General features: G+C 38.9%; 1 protein-coding gene across 5 annotated transcripts in view; it reads right to left on the bottom strand.

The window, feature by feature from the left end:
- LNPK (lunapark, ER junction formation factor) overlaps positions 1 to 16,402 on the bottom strand; it is a 60,893-nt gene that overhangs the window by 15,597 nt on the left and 28,894 nt on the right. For all 5 annotated transcript variants that reach the window (XM_020805159.3, XM_020805160.3, XM_072980425.2 and 2 more), the window contains 4 exons: positions 8,596 to 8,679; positions 8,464 to 8,515; positions 4,336 to 4,560; positions 772 to 877 (listed from right to left, as the gene is read on the bottom strand). In XM_020805159.3, the coding sequence (XP_020660818.3) occupies positions 772 to 877; positions 4,336 to 4,560; positions 8,464 to 8,515; positions 8,596 to 8,679 (467 nt within the window). The remainder of the gene's footprint in view (positions 1 to 771; positions 878 to 4,335; positions 4,561 to 8,463; positions 8,516 to 8,595; positions 8,680 to 16,402) is intronic.

The raw sequence follows: 16,402 nt of genomic DNA, 5'->3' as shown, positions 1-16,402 counted from the left end.
TTTTAATCATGTTGCAGTTCAGCCTAGAGACTGTTTGATTTTAGCATTTTCCTCTCTTAGGTACCAGCATGCTGAAAACCTGCATTCGTGCTGCAGTTAGATAAAGTTGGCTGAGTAAAACTGAAGGAAAATGGATAGCTGACAAAGTGTTTGATTGTTTTGGGGGGGGGGGGGAGCTGGGAAAGGGAGCGGCAAATAACTGCTCAGATAAACCAAAAAACCTCTGGATTTAAGAACAGCTAGTATCTGAAAAGATGCGAATAGTAGCCAAACCAATAAGAGCTATGATTGCAATTGTCCAAACAATGGCTGCCATGAGACAGAGGAAAAGCCACATGACCCTGATTCTCTCCAAAGACAAATCTGGATCACAGAAAGGCCAAAATAGCCAGCAAATTGCTAGATGTGTCCCTACTGAGATTTGTGGGAAGCTACAATTTCCTGTTTTCATTACAAAATAAATATATTTTAAAAAAATCAGCGTGGGGGATATCTAAGGGGTGAGGCTCCCATATATCTAGGGAGACAAAGTGGCTTGTGAACCTAGCAAAACTGCTCTCTCCAGATGCATAAGATTGCACAGTAATAGCAGCCTTTCATCACTTAATTTCTAGAAAATGCAGTGTTGTGAAGGGTGGATGGGGGTGAATTCCTCTTATCTGACTTTATGTTTCTGACATCACCCAAGTGTAGAAAAAACTCAAAAGGCAACTTCAGAAGCAACTCTGAGTTATTGACTTCACAATTTACTTACTACAAGCAACATTTTACCTGTTCTGTGGACCATCTCCAACTAAATATTCAACAATTCTATCTAATGCTCCCCTCTCTCGAGGAAGAATAGGTCTAGCCAATGGAGGTCCTGGAGGATGAAGTCCTAGAAAACAAAAGATGGGTATCAATCCAACCTACTAACTTTATACCTAACAATAAACCATATTTTTCAATGTGTATGATACTTTTGTCTAAAATCTTTACACTAAAAATTGATGGTTGTCTTATACACAGAAGTAAGCTGAGGAGAGAACAAAAACAAGTGGAGGAGGATAGGGATCAAAGCGATCATGCAGCAGTGGGAGGGGAAAGCAGGGATCAAACCGATCCTGCAGCACTTTGATCCCTTTCCCCTCCACTTGCTAATCCCTGCTTAGATTTCTTAAATTTGAGTTAGAAAAGTGGGGGGGTCTTATACATGGGGGTGTCTTATACACAGAAAAATATGGTACCTTAACTGAAAACCTTCTGTTACAGTTTGTGTTCAGATGGGAGGAAAAGTACACATCCAAGTGCACTGGGAAGAGTCTCATTGCTGGGAGTTATCTTCCTTAAAGGAAACCTTCTCTACTGGGGAACAGCTCCAGCCAACCCCTACAGCTGAACCAAAAAAGGTCCATTTTGGGCAGGGATCAGGGTTAGGCTGAAGAAACTCGCTGTACATCATTTGACTGGCAGGAAAGAGATCACATTGGACCATGTCACAAGTGGTCAAAAATGCAGTCTATTTTCCCAAGTGATCACAACTCAGTCTGTATCAAGGGTAGAAAGGTGGAATAAAGTCCCCCCCCTAACATTTACATAGGTTGTTGCGGTCCTCAGTTCCAGTCATGCTGAGTTTCATACCTTGATTTTTAAGAATGAAAAATATGATAAGTAACATGAAAATCGTAACCTTCTGTGAAGAGAAAGGTATAAGATTCGGTCTTGATACCTGTTCTATTACCCTTCAGAAGATATAACACTTACAGGTTCACTACTTCCCATTTGCCCAAGCAATTAACTCCTACTTTGCTGAGGTGGTGGTGATGGGCGTGCAGCAGCTGTTAAAAAGTTGTTTGGGGCAAAATCTACACATCACCCCTATACTGTGTGACCTGGTCTAACCTGACTGACAGGCAAATATGCACACAGAAAATATTCTTGCAAGAAGGAATCCTTGAACACACAGGGAGAGAAGAGGGCCTCCACTCCATTCAATGTGATGATGACAAACACTCTGACAGTAGAGATACCTGGGCACTACACTTACAGGTTTCTTAGGATTCCCTCTCTCACAAAAGAAAGTTTAAACTCATGAAGAAACAAACTATACATCCAAATTCTTTCAGTAACTAGTACTTAAAGACAGGAAGAGACATAAATATACCTGTGGTGCTGGAGGAAGTCTGTAAACTTCATTAAACTCTCACTTCTATCAAAATTATCTGATATTTCAAAGAATGCAAACTGTGGGCATTTTGCACATCTAATTTTATGGCTGTGTTTATTTTGCACAAATGCAAGGGGGAGGAATGTTCCACTCCCAGAAGTTGCTGGACTGCAGATCTCTTCAACTCCTTCTCATTGGCTATGCTGGCTTAAGCTGGCAAGGACTGCAGGCCAAAACATCTGGACACATGCATTTCTCATCCCTGCCCTAATCCTGTGAAAGATATACTATTCCAAATAAATGGCTCTAGGACAGAACATCATCATCATCTTAGAACTGAAGGGCTAGAGGGAAACTGACCAAAAACTGCCTTAAAATAGTTAAAATAAAATCAGTGGGAAGCATTGCCCTAGGGTAGAACACCAGATCTGCATGCAGAAGGTCTCAGATTCAACCCCCCACATTTCCAGTTAGGGCTAGGAAAGAATCCAGCCTGGACCCCTGGAGAGGTTCTGCAAGGACTAAACAGATCAAGAGCATAAGGAAACTTCTTATCTTCCTAATCTTCAAGATTATTATTTTCACTGTTATTAAATGTGCAAAATTTGAGTATGGAATAATCACAGAGTTCCCTAGTTAAGAGCTGCCTAGCTCATCCCGAGAAGCCTGAAACAAGCTCACATGCCCCAAGTAGCTTTCCAATTCCTTGGCACAGTCACAGACTCTCAAACCATGCATCTTACTCCTCACGCTGATATGGACAACAGTAATTAATATGAACATCAAAAGCAATCATTGTGGCCAGTCTGGCCATTTCTGCAAAGCTTGGCAAACTCTCAACTACCTGCTGGTTATTAATTTTTAGACATATGGAAGCTCTGTGGTAATACATGTTAAATTGATTCTCTTCCACAAAGTATAATATAATGAAAAAATGAATTATCTTTTCTACTTTAAGGATAATTAAATGCAGCCATATGCACTCCAACTGCTGTTTCTCACAAGACAGGAAGAAATCTGTACACCCAGAAACTTGATTATTTTTACACTGCATCATTTTGTCTATAAGGTCTGCCATGGGCATCTTATTCTTGAAACATTCCTACAAAAACTACACCCTCCAATACTGTCAGGGACACAAACTTTTAAAAATATGTCATAGAACTGAGTTAGCAAAGATTACTCCTAATTCATACTTGATACAGTTCAAAAATCCTCATATTTTTGGTAACAAATGATTAGCATAATGAATTGCCATTAATAGATGGATTTGGGGGGAAGTAACTGAAGAGAGAGCCAAATGTTCTCCTCAAGATATAGGGTATCAATTTTCCCTTTTGACATGTTTACAATTTCCAAGGCAGGGTCACTCATCCTCAGATCTGGCCCTGCCATTACACTCTTATCCCTCCTCACAAATTAAGATACTGGGGAGCCAGGTGGGCAGGAGACATACTTTTTAATAGTGCTCAGTTAAAAAGAGTGGTCATTGCAGGCCCCATCCCAACTGAAATAACACATCTGCAAAGCAGGAAATCAATACAGTAATGGAGGAAAAAAAAGCTTTGAATGGTCTCTGAGTCTAGCTTGTAGTTTCAGCTGATGCAAAAGTGGAGATAAAATGTTTCAACCAAGATAATAACTGATGCTAACTCTGGTTTATTAGCATGCTACTTCAGAAAGGTCTTATGCCTAATAGGAAAAAAACCCTTTTGGTTACTGGGCATTTTATGTTTTAATCTTTCCAGCATGAACTTGTTTTGCTTAGTATAAATATTTAAATAAATGTCACTATCCAAGTTAAAAATATGTCCAGAGCTTCAACAGAAACATGAATGTATTCTGAAAGTGTTTTCCTACGTACCTGATTTATACAAGTCTAGAGCTTGTCTAAACCAAGAACATAAAAGGTATGCTATACTGTTGACTACAGAATACTGCAAAGTTTTATTGCCATTTAAACAAAGAAGCCATAACAGTTAAATGAGCTCAGGCAATAGGCTTCAGTATCATAAGGTGCCAGCTGTAAAGAGTTATGGCTAATTGAATATGGAACTCCTGCTTAATCAGATAACTGTTCTTCTATTTTCAAACAAAATGCCATTTCCATACTGTCTGAAAATGGCCTGTTTTATTGGTAACCAGAGAAAACAATATAAACTGTAAACAACATTAAGTGCTCTGTTTACCCATTCCAGACACTGAAGTAGCATGGGGTCCAGGATGTCTTTGTAACACATTGGACTGTGAAGCGGATGTCAGAGTTCTCTCTGGAGGTCCACCAGGCGCTGAGATCTCTCTCTGCAAGCCAGGAGATGCTGGCATTGGACTCGACGCTTTCGGAGACCCCTGTTTTGGTGTAACTGGGAGAGGTGGAGACACATTCCCTCGCACTGGAGTTCGATGCCGAAGTTCTGATAGAACATTCACATATGGGATTTAGCATTTAACGTTCCAGAAGATTCAGGATGTGGCAGTATTTCAAGTTCAATAAGATAACAACAGTCTTTGTAAAGACTACATTCCAAAAAGAGCTGAAGAATATACCTGAGTTTGCCAACAAAACTATTCTAGGATTTTATTCCTACCACCCGGTTCTTTAAATTTATTCTTTAAAGATTCTCTCCTGAATAGCAGTAATAACCTGATAATTATAACCCAACATTCTCTAATTAACACATAGCATCACTAAACCTCAATTTCAAACATAAACAATTAACTTGTGTTAAACATAATATCAGTAAACAGGCAGACTGATTTTTCAGACACTACTCCACAATATTTTGAATTACTATAAAAATATAGCCATTTCCCTATGATCTTTAGACTGTTTCATACCACAGTTATTTAAAGATTCCACATCACTTTAGTTCCTTCATACTTCAACCATGTTACCATTTATTAACAATCCGTCTTTTTCAACAGGATAATGTGCAAGGAAAGGGGGATGGTATGAGTCTCACTTTTACTGGTCCATGGCTCATTTCCTGCTGGAAAGAGTTGAGCAGCATTCTGCTCCAAGGATGTGCAGAAAAAAGAGATACCTAGTTAGCAATGAATTGTGTGCCATAAGAGTGGCTCAAGTCCAAAAGGAACTGGGGTCTTGTTAAATCCTTCACACACACATAAAACTGCCTTTGATTCTGTGGGAATTTGCCACAGATAATGAGTACTGAAGTAGGCCTTAAGGTGCTATCAATATGCTGATGGTGCCGCTCTGATCTGACCTTGATCCTGCCATTTTTGCTGGCCGTGACTGGGAAACAGATAGGCAGAGCGACCTATCTCCAATTGAAAGAAAATCAAGACCAAGATAATGAGATTGGGCCAAGACCACTCTGAAGACTGCACACACACACCTGTCACCGAGGAGGCACCCAATCATTCAGATTCACAGCCTCGGGGTGCACCACTCTGGCTAGAATTTCTCTGCTGGAAAAGCAGTGACCCACTCGCTCAGACCTGGCACTGGGCATCATCATTCATGATTTTTGCAGCCGTCAGGAATTGACTACTGTAGTGCAGGCATGGCCATCATTAAAGAAAATGCCTGAGGTGCAGAACATCTGAGGTGTCAATGCCCCAGAAGGGGTTCTGTGTAATTTCTATATCCTGAACAACCTAATTCAAACTACTGTTTTGAAGTGTACCACCTCAGCCCTAAACACCTTGGAAACGCTTCCTTCTCTCTATTTATATTCTCTTTAAAAACATAATACATGCATTGTGTTCAAAAGAAAGGGAAGCTGTGCCCCTTTAATGGTGATGAACACAACTCCCGTCACCTCTGAGCACTTCCCAGGCTGGCTGTGGATGATGGGAACTGGTGTCCTACACCACATGGAAGGCCATAGGTTTCACAGCTTACCAAAGAGAAACTGGATTGATATGGACACTTTCCCACTTTTTTAAAACACACAGACACATACCATTCTTGGCCTATTTCTTTTGCCAGATATATATGCAAATAGCACACAGAAATGTAAGACAGGGTTGAGGAACCTACGGCCTTCCAGATATTGTTGGACTTAATTCCCACCAGCTCCAACCAAAATGATGAAGGATGATGGGAGGCCAGGCATTTGAACTGTTCTCAATCCCTGACAAGCACAATCTGCTGGAAAGAAATATTAATTCAAAGACATCATCTTTCTTGCATATCCTTGAACCAGCTTCATGCAAACACCTTCTGCTATATAACGTTCATGCTACCATTCAGTTCTGCAATACAGTACTGCAGTCTCCAGTACCTGTGGCTTTGTCAAGGGCAAATTGTTGTTGTTGTTTAGTCATTTAGTCGTGTCCGACTCTTTGTGACCCCATGGACCAGAGCACGCCAGGCCCTCCTGTCTTCCACTGCCTCCCGGAATTGGGTTAAATTCATGTTGGTCGCTTTCAATAGATATGCATCGGTATGTGTACTTTTTTCCTTCTTCTTTTGCATGTAATTCTTGTTCTTTGGAACTGATAATAGTTTACTTTTTACCTACTTATTCCTTTGGGGTAAAGTTCTGTACAAGGTTCCCACAATTTTTTTTGTTTTTGGTCTAGTGGCAAGTCAAGAGAGTGAATGCAATTCTTTTTTGTGGGGAAAACAGTTCTGCTGTGTTCTGGCAGGTCCTCAAGCATGGCACAGCTTAAAATTATGGAATCACTACAAACTGTCACACAGTCCACCCCTTCAATGAAATATGGACAACCTCAAATGTACATTGATAAAAGCTATAAAATCTTCAGATCTGCTGCAAAAGTGCAACTTCTTAGCATGTTGTCTTTCTCTCTGTTAAAATATTTTCTTGATTTCTCTATCTTCCTTGTCTCTCCGAATCAGTCCCACTGTCACAAAACATAGCATTAACTAGAATAGGAAGGATGATTACAACAGGTGACAAAGAAAAAAATCCAACAGAACTACTGATCAGAAGAGCTACTATTGACTGTAACTCACCGTTCTGAAATTGCTACTCAGAAAGAAAATAAAACACAACAAAAAACAGCCAGACTCCTGTTAAAGACTTGTGCTTTTGTAGGTTAAACTGCATGACTCAGGGTGCAATTACACTGCAATTTACCCTACATTTTGTGCCACAGTTGCTACACTTAAATTCTATGTATTTTCTGTTGATTACACAATGCACAGCAATTTGCAGTCTTTTTTCATGGATACATGTTGCTTTTTGTTCAGCCAGCAAGGGCTAGTTTTTTGGTAGCGTATCTACTTGCAGCATCATTTGCCAAATAAAATAAAATAAAATCTTTTTTTTTTAAGAGGCAGGGAAGAAAGTGGTTTAAATGACAGAGCAAAGTAGGTGACCTGTGGTCCCAATGAGAATTGTAGCAATTTGAGGGCTGGTGCAAATTCCTGATGCCCTGCCCCCCAATGCCCAGAATAAACATTCTGCCATAGGAAACTGAATTGACAAGAAACTACATCGGATAGCCACTCTGTCTAACTGTACCCTCACCGTGGCAAACTGCTGCTAACTATCGGGTCACCGATTGCATTAGTAGATACATGCCTATAACAAAATCAGGCACATGCCTCATAATATGACCAGTACCATAGTTTGCAGCAACTCACTGAAAGTCAACTGATGCATGCATAAATCTCCAACAAGATTCTGGCCAAGTTTTATTGTGTTTTAGAAGCAATTCTTAAATATAAAATTAATTAAAGGCATGTAGCAAATATGTACCATACTAGCAGCCACCATGCCCTCCTACCTGTATTGGTTTTTGTTTGTTTGTTTGTTTTATGTGAAAGGGCACAGAAAACTCTACTACAGACTCAAGTATACCTAGCCTAGGGGTGGCTTCCAGAAATAATAGTCTGATGGAGAAATCATCCATTTTCCCTACAGTGGAACCTGTAGGCAGACAAACTTGGTGTATGTAGCTGAACAGCTGCTTCGTTTCAGAACCTGGAGCCCCACAAACCTGGAGCACAGCACTGTGGTGCACTTTGCAGTACATTAGTATGGAGATCAAACCACCATCTCTGTGATTACTGGGGAAAGAGCATCAACATTCTTCTGCCACACACACAAATACACCCGTCACTCACTGCAAAAGATTACTGAACACAATGAGCTGAACTGAGGGGAAAACATGGTCTTGATCTATCAAATTTCTTCTATGACAAAATAATATATTTTCAGGTCAAATAATGCAATCATCTCTACCAAATACATGTCCTGTTTCTGATCAGACACCCATTATGATGAACCTCTACTTTAAATACTCAAAGCCTATTGGGATGAAAATTAAAATAAATACAATTTTCCTCATGAAAAGCAGCAGTTTTACAGAGCTATTACCTTGGCCAGGTCTTGGAACTGCAGATGCTCCAGCAGATGGCGGTTCAACATCCTGTCAATTATAATAATATTACAAAGTGTTTTGCTCTAAGGTGCACTTTGTAGTAAATTAATACGGAGATCAAATCCTACCTTTGCCTTCTTGGCTTCTGGATCAAACCTTTCAAGTATTAGTTTAGCAGCCTTATACGTTTCTTTTTCCATTACTTCTTCAAGCTAAAAATTAAAAAGGTTTTATTGGTCAATATAGGCCACTTTAGTTTTTTTAATTTCAATGCTTTTCTTTAATGGCATAAATTAAGATAAAGAAATCCTGGAACAACCACACACAACACATTACTGTCACTGCACTCATAGAGATGAAATCTAGGTTTAAAAAATCGTTCCTAACCTCTAATGCACTAGTTGTGCTCAACAGCTTTATTGCAAGGAAACACCAAATATCGCTAATTGTTTACATATAATGAGGAGAATAATTACATGCACCAACTTCAATAATAGAATGTGCAAAAATCTATCAGCCATCATTATTGGAAGTTATTAGACATGACAAGCAAATGACAGGCAATTCCTCAGATTTATTTCCTCATAGCACTTAATGCTATTAATTTAAGGAAGGTTGTTAGCCAAGTGCTTTACAGAATAAAGTCTCTGTGCCAATTAACTGCTGTCAGCATTGATTTTAGATTATTTATTAGCAGAAGCAATTAGCTTGCTGCAAATGGCATGAAAACTCACTAACTGGGAGAACAGCCATGGAATTTGCTCAAATGACTTTAAATGATAAAGCTTCAGGCTTTATAAGTACAGTCAAACTGCCTTTCAGGAAAAAAATAGAACATGTTAAGAATTTAAATAAAAAATTTACGGAGTACTATGCATACTTTAGGGATTGTAATTAAAGCACTTCATTATTATAGCATTTTATTTACAATGGACTCAAGTGGCTTTATAGCTAATGCATGAGCTTAATTAAAAAAGTAATCACTAGTAAAATATCATTTTAGCAGTTAATAGCCAGCATCAGAAGAAGTTTAACTACAAATATTTGTGTTCTAAAGTTATGACAGATGACTAATATATACAAAGAATAAAAAGCAGAATAATTTTGATGGGTCCCTCTCTTCAAGTTTTTCCACTGTTAAAAGTCCCCTTCCAATTTATTAATATAGTATGCTTCACAGGGGACAGGGGGAGACACTGGTAGTGTTAAGGCCAAGAGACAAATGTTTTCATTTCCTTCTTTCTTCCAGTTTTTGTCACACAAGAATTATTTATATGCCTATCTCCCAACATTTCTGGCCACCAGCCATACTTCACTATGGAGGCCATCACACTGAAGAAGGCAGCAAGACTACATAGATTGTTCAATTCCTTCCTATTATTTAGAAGAATTGAAACACCTTTGTAGATTAAATTAGAATATATGCACACATTAGGGAGACCAAAGGAGCCCCACTTTTATTCTACGGTAGTGTTGTAGAACCTGCAGCCCTTCATGTAATTCGCCATCTTAGCTGGGAGTTGCCATCCATTATCGTGTAGAAAGCTATACATTGCTAGCTCCAGCCTTTGGGTAGGTTTCCCAGTTTCCCACATCTAAGAATCCATACCTGGGATTTACCACTGCACTAACTAGTTACAGTGGTGCCCCGCTTGACGATGATAATCCGTTGCAGGAAAATAGCTGTTAAGCGAAATCATCGTCAAGAAAAAAAAAAAAAAAAAAAAAAAAAAAACCACTGGAATGCATTGAAAACCGGTCAATGTGTCCCAATGGGGAAATACCTCATCGTTCAGCAAAGACTGCCCATAGAGAACCACCAATCAGCAGTTTAAAAACACTGTCTTCCGAAGCAGGGGTCCGGAAAGCAGCCATTTTGAGAAGGGAGGGAAGCCATTTTACGAAGGGAAGCCGTTTTGCACAGCCAGAAAAATTGTCATTTAGCGAACAAACGGTTCACGAAGCAGGCTCCTAATCGACATCAAGCAAAAAAACAACCCATTGGAACCATCGTTTTGCGATCACAATAGCAATCGCAAAAACTCATCGTAAAGCGATTTCGACGTCATGCACGGTAAGCGTCAAGCGGGGCACCACTGTATATTGATACCTTTGCAATGGCCATATATTGCCAAAGAGATGACAGGGATAAGTAGCTTTTGGCAGCATCAGTCAGAATACTTCTATACATACAGAGAGAGAGACATATGCAAACATAAAGAATAAATAATGATGACCTCTGAACAGAACCTGTTGCTGCATTCACCAGTCTCTATGCCAAAGGCATCATATAAAATTTGCATACAGAAGATAAGCTTTTCCTAAACAAAGCAACATATGGAAGATGCAAATGTTTCAGGAAATTTAAACCTACACAGGAAAGGTCAAAGAAAATTCATTGGCTCTCAAACAGTATTTCCTTTGACCTTTCTAGCTTTTTTATTCTTATAACTTACCGAGAACATTTTTAGAAAACATTTGTGCCCTTTCAAAACTCTTTATCAAAAAACTAAAGGAAGAGTTTTCCATAATACATTTTAAAGGCCATACAACCAGAAGTCACAAACATAAGGGAAGTTTGCATTTAATCCAACTACTACATTCCTTTACAATTTCTGAGTTCAGTTTGATATCTGTGGCACTCACCCAGGTCATGAATATTAATATGATATCTGCATGCACCAATGAGAGTGCTGGAGAGGCGGAGTCATGAGATATAAGAGTCCCGGAATGAGGAGGAGACTAGAGGATGGTGGATTTAGATTTTGGGGGGAGACAATTAAATTACTAAGCAAGGGCTGATGTGTAGTGAACTGATGAAGACCATTAAGGACTGTTTCGTTCAGAACAAACGATGTTGGGTTAACCTTTATTCTTTGTTACAATAAACTATTTCTGCTTTATATAAAATGACACGTTGTCTGGACCTCTGTCATTAACACTGAAAGTGCTGGTGGCAGCTGGACAGCTCACAGCATGAGCCTTTATTTGGTGAAACAATGAAGGGGTGTGCGGGGAACGTGACAATATCAACTCCAGAAACAATTCTCCTGAAGAGCCATAGTCAACAAGCTTTGCATGTGCCCATAAACCTGATGTCTTTGGGCACCATTTCAAAAGTAAGTCAAAGTATGGAGGAACTAGTGGCAGATTATAATTACAGTGGTGCCTCACTTAACGATGTTAATTGGTTCCAAAAAACCATCGCTATGGGAAAACATCGTTAAGTGAAACACCATTTCCCATAGGAATGCATTGAAAACCGGTTAATCCGTTCCAATGGGAATGGATTACCATCCTTAAGCGAAAATCGCCATAGGAAACATCGCTAAGTGAAACAATGTTTCCCCCAACGGAAAGCCATTCAAAAGCATTGCAGCCGGCTGCAATGCTTTTGAATGGCTTTCCGATCTCCGTTTTCGCTCATTTTTAAGTGTCTTAAAATGTTTGAAAGTTGTTTTAAATGCTTGGATTCGGTAGTGCACCTTGTGAAACATGTCCAAACTTATTTTGGCTATGTTCTGAGTCTTCGTTAATTTTTGGTGATTTTTTTGTTTTCCCCATTTAAATCCATTGAACGGACAGTTCAATGGATTTAAAGGGGAAAAACAAAAAATCACCAAAAATTAATGAAGACTCAGAACAGAGCCAAAATAAGTTTGCACATCTTTCACAAGGTTCACTACCAAATCCAAGCATTTAAAACAGGTTTCAAACATTTTAAGACACTTAAAAATGAGTGAAAATGGACATCATTAAGTGAAAATCCCCCATAGAGAACATCATTAAACGATGAGGAAAATTCCTCCAAGAAATACATCGTTAAGTGAATTCTTCGTTAAACGAAGCAATCGCTAAGCGAGGCACCACTGTACCTTGCTTCTAGTTGGGACCTGCATGTGGGAGAGGTGAGCACATCCTTGAACAAGGTCTTGAACCTCCCCACATTTCCTCCTTTTGAATGCAGGATATTCCCAATCTTCTAACCCATTTTCTCATCTCAGCAATATTATCAAATTGTTAGGCCTATGGGAAGGCAACACTACTAGAGTACAGAGCACTTCAATAAAAAGAAGTGTCTTTATTCAGAAACATACAGAAATAGGAAACCCAAAGGAATAATCAACTGAAAGAAGTTAAATCCTTTTTCTTTCCTACTAGCTCTGTCTCAGTGCTCATGCATTGCACCAGTTTTTAAAAGGCTGGTACTGCAGAATTCCTATTCCCAATTCTTGATATGGCAGAAAGTTTGCCATTTTTCACTAGAATAAGCTTATGAGACATGGGCTCAATCACATGCTATAAACCGAAGCAATTTAATCTGCTGATCAATGTTAACAAGACTGTACGGTTAGGGGCATTCCTACTACGTGCTTAGAAGCTAGACTTGTCGTGAAGAGATAATGCAGTTTCTACACAGGTCTGCTGTCTAAACTCACAAAGTTCAGTACTGAATTTATCTAAAGATTAATAGACACTCTTTGCAAGTTGCTGTGACAGGATAGTTTTAAGAATAGAATAAAAATATTTAAACATGTAAGTAAGAGTTACAGTATAAAATGAAAAAGGGCACTTCAAATATAGCAATAGGTTGTAACATCAGGTTCTCACATACAGAAGAATTGAAGGAGGGAGCAGTAAGTGGCAGCCCTAAACTATGGCACTGCTAATAAACCAAGTCAGAGATTTCGCAGGAGATGCAGATGCATATGAACAAGTGCTATGCATAGAACTTTACATTTCTGTTCTGTGCTCTAATAATGTTGTGAGTCTATGTGACAATGGCCATTTGGTGGAGACTGAGTATGAACTGAAAGAGAAAGGAAGCTACACAATTTCTAAATAGGAAACACATCAAGTACTGTAAAATCATTCTGATACATCTGAAAAAACCTACAGATTGTTGAAGGTTCTACTCAGTTCAAAAAGAATATAGTAACACACCCTTTCTGGGCTGACTGGTGATAGCTACTCATTGACATATTACAGTAAGAGTGGGAAAGGATTTGTTAGATGGGGAGTTTAAGATTAAGCGAAATGGATTGAAACATGGTGGAAAAAGAACAATGATTTTTTTAAAAGGTCAATTTAAATAACAATTTAAATAAACAACTTAAATAACAATTAAAATTATGATTTAAATAAAAAATATTTTTTATTTAAATCATACAAAAAAATCTAATTTTATAAATTTAAACTGGGATTTACATTTTGATTTATTTCAAATACACCCTGGTTTGAAATAAAACTGCAGTTGAATGAGGTGGATTTAGGATTCTTTGGCTGGGGAAAAGCATCCTGGCGCGGCTAAAAGCAGCAACACTTTTTCTCTCAGAGTATGACATGAAGCATTTATTGAGAATCACAGATTTCAGTACCCAAGTTCTTTTCTGTACAATAGTATCACTTTCATAAATTCTTGCTACCTGTTAGGACTGTCTTAGTGGTATTTTATCTCACACCTAAGTCTAAAGTAGCAGGTTTCTTTCAGGTGTCTAAATTACTAGTGGCAGCAGATACAGGTCAGTTTAAGGAACCTTAGAATATAGTGGCAGATGGTTCCCTAAAGTAAAGAAGAAATACTCTCCTTCCTTTTCAAAAAGGAAACATGTGTAGTAAGAAAGAAAACAAAGGATGTGTTTATCCCAACATAGAGAAAGAGTAGAGTGCACGATGGAGTACAGGCAGAAGAAAAGTAGCAGCAGATACATGCGTAGGTGTGTCAATGGAAAAATGTTTGGGCAACTAATAGTGACCTAAAGCAGGTGGTAACAATAAACAAAAGAGAAGAGAAGGTGAAGAGGTTAAGAGACCACAAATTATGCAGAGAGAATTCATTAAGAGAAGAGAGAGAAAACAGATCATAATGAGGTTAAAAAGAACATAGCAATTTAAACTGGAACCAAATGCTTTAAGGCATCAATCTTTCTCATTTATACCACAACAGTCCACTGAGCAAACTCTTCTGCTTTCAAACAGCTTATTTAAAGAGGTATTTACCAACTTGTATATCTAGAAGCCCCATTGCTTCAAAAGAGTGATCTCTGGCTTGTGCAACTGTGTGCCAGAAATTGCATGAAATGCCATGCCTTCAGAGGACTGTATTCAAAATGCTGCTTTGCTGAATCAGTAAAAATGAGAGAATACTCTCCAGTAATTTGGAATTGTACACCCCTAACTAAATATTCCCTATTCCCCTATATTCCTCAAATTCCCTATATACATCCAACCTGAAAATAAGCCCTAGTATGATTTTTCAGGATGCTTGTAATATAAGTCCTACCCAAAAATAAGCTCCAGTTAAGTGAAACTCCGCCTGCCGCGGGGGACTCATTGTGCAGCAACATTTATTTGAATAAATGTTGATCATCGTGCATGAAAAAATAAAACATTCCCTGAAAATACGCCCTAATGTGTTTTTTTGGAGCAAAAATATAAGACCCTGTCTTGTTTTCAGGTGAGCAACAGGTGAGCAGAAATGCAAAGGTTATGTCACAGAGAAACTCCTTCCTTACAGTGGAATCACAGACTCACAGTCAGTCTGACATTTGTCGTGATCCATCTATGCCAGCAGTCCCCCAACCTTTCAGCATTATATCCTCACTGGGGATTTTAAGAAAATCTCAACTGTGGGGGGTGTCATACTTGCGCGGGGGCAGGTATTGCGCCCATGCATGGAGCTTACTCCCCCTCCACCCGGTCCACGGCCCCAAAAAGGCTGGGGACCGCTGGTGTATGGGACACATGATATTCACTGGATTTGCCCACACACCACTGTAGGGGGAAGATGACAGAGTGCTTAGTAGTTATCTAGCCTAAAGTTGCTAAAAACACTCCTCTATTTAGAACTGGTTAATTATAGTTAATCTAGTCACGCTGGCCACGTGACAACGGAAACTGTCTTTGGACAGGCGCTGGCTCTATGGCTTGAAAAGCGGGATGAGCGCTGCCCCCTAGAGTCGGACACGACTGGACTAAAAATGTCAAGGGGAACTTTTACCTTTACCTAATTATAGTTAATATAATATGGTGAATGTGGAGTGAATGTTGTGTACAGTTCTAGTCACTTCTGCTCAAATAACTTCATTAAAGTTTTAGAAGATGCAAGGACAACAAGCAACCAAAATTACTGAGGAGAGTTCACACAGCACCCCTGCAGAGAATGACTACAACAATCAGGATTTTCTAGTTTACAGGAAAATCAAGTAAAGGAAAGACACAATAAAGGCACATGACATTATGTGCTGTGTGGACGAAGTGGGGAGGGAATTTTTGACGAAGTGGGGATGTACCTTTATTGTGTCTTTCCTTTACTTGATTTTCCTGTAAACTAGAAAACCCTGGTTGTTGTAATCGTTCTCTGTAGAGGTGTTGTGCCAACTCTCTCTATATATAATTCCCTCCCCACTTCATCCACACAGTACATAATGTCATGTACCTTTATTGTGTCTTTCCTTTACTTGAAAATAAAGCTGACTTTTTCACTGTTTGACTGCTGGACTGGTCCAGATGGTCAGTACTGATTTTAAGACAGGAGACCAGCAGGTTGACTTTCTGCCATAGATGCCTAGGACACCGCCTACAAGAGGCAAGGTGACTGACAAAGACAGTAGATAAAAACTTGGTTATTTTCCCCACCTTTTTTTCTTAGTATACAAGTCATGAGCTAAATATTTTATTGCGTGTGTATATTTAATTGTATTTTAATCGTTTTATCTTTTATTGTATTTTAATTGTTGTAAGTCGCCCAGAGACCTTTGGGCAGAGTGGGCGACATATAAGTTAAAAAAATAAAATAAATAAATAATAAATATATTTTAGACTGTTAATTAGTGTTAATTAGTTTCTGGGTTTGAGAACATTCTTCTGTTGTGATATGGTTCATGAGGGGGAGGAATGAGAATGAGCACACTTTTATTTTAGCTTTTCTTTTTC

The sequence above is a fragment of the Pogona vitticeps genome, chromosome 1 (genome assembly GCF_051106095.1).
Source record: "Pogona vitticeps strain Pit_001003342236 chromosome 1, PviZW2.1, whole genome shotgun sequence".
Taxonomy (NCBI): domain Eukaryota; kingdom Metazoa; phylum Chordata; class Lepidosauria; order Squamata; family Agamidae; genus Pogona; species Pogona vitticeps.
This window is presented reverse-complemented; position numbering and strand designations above follow the sequence as displayed.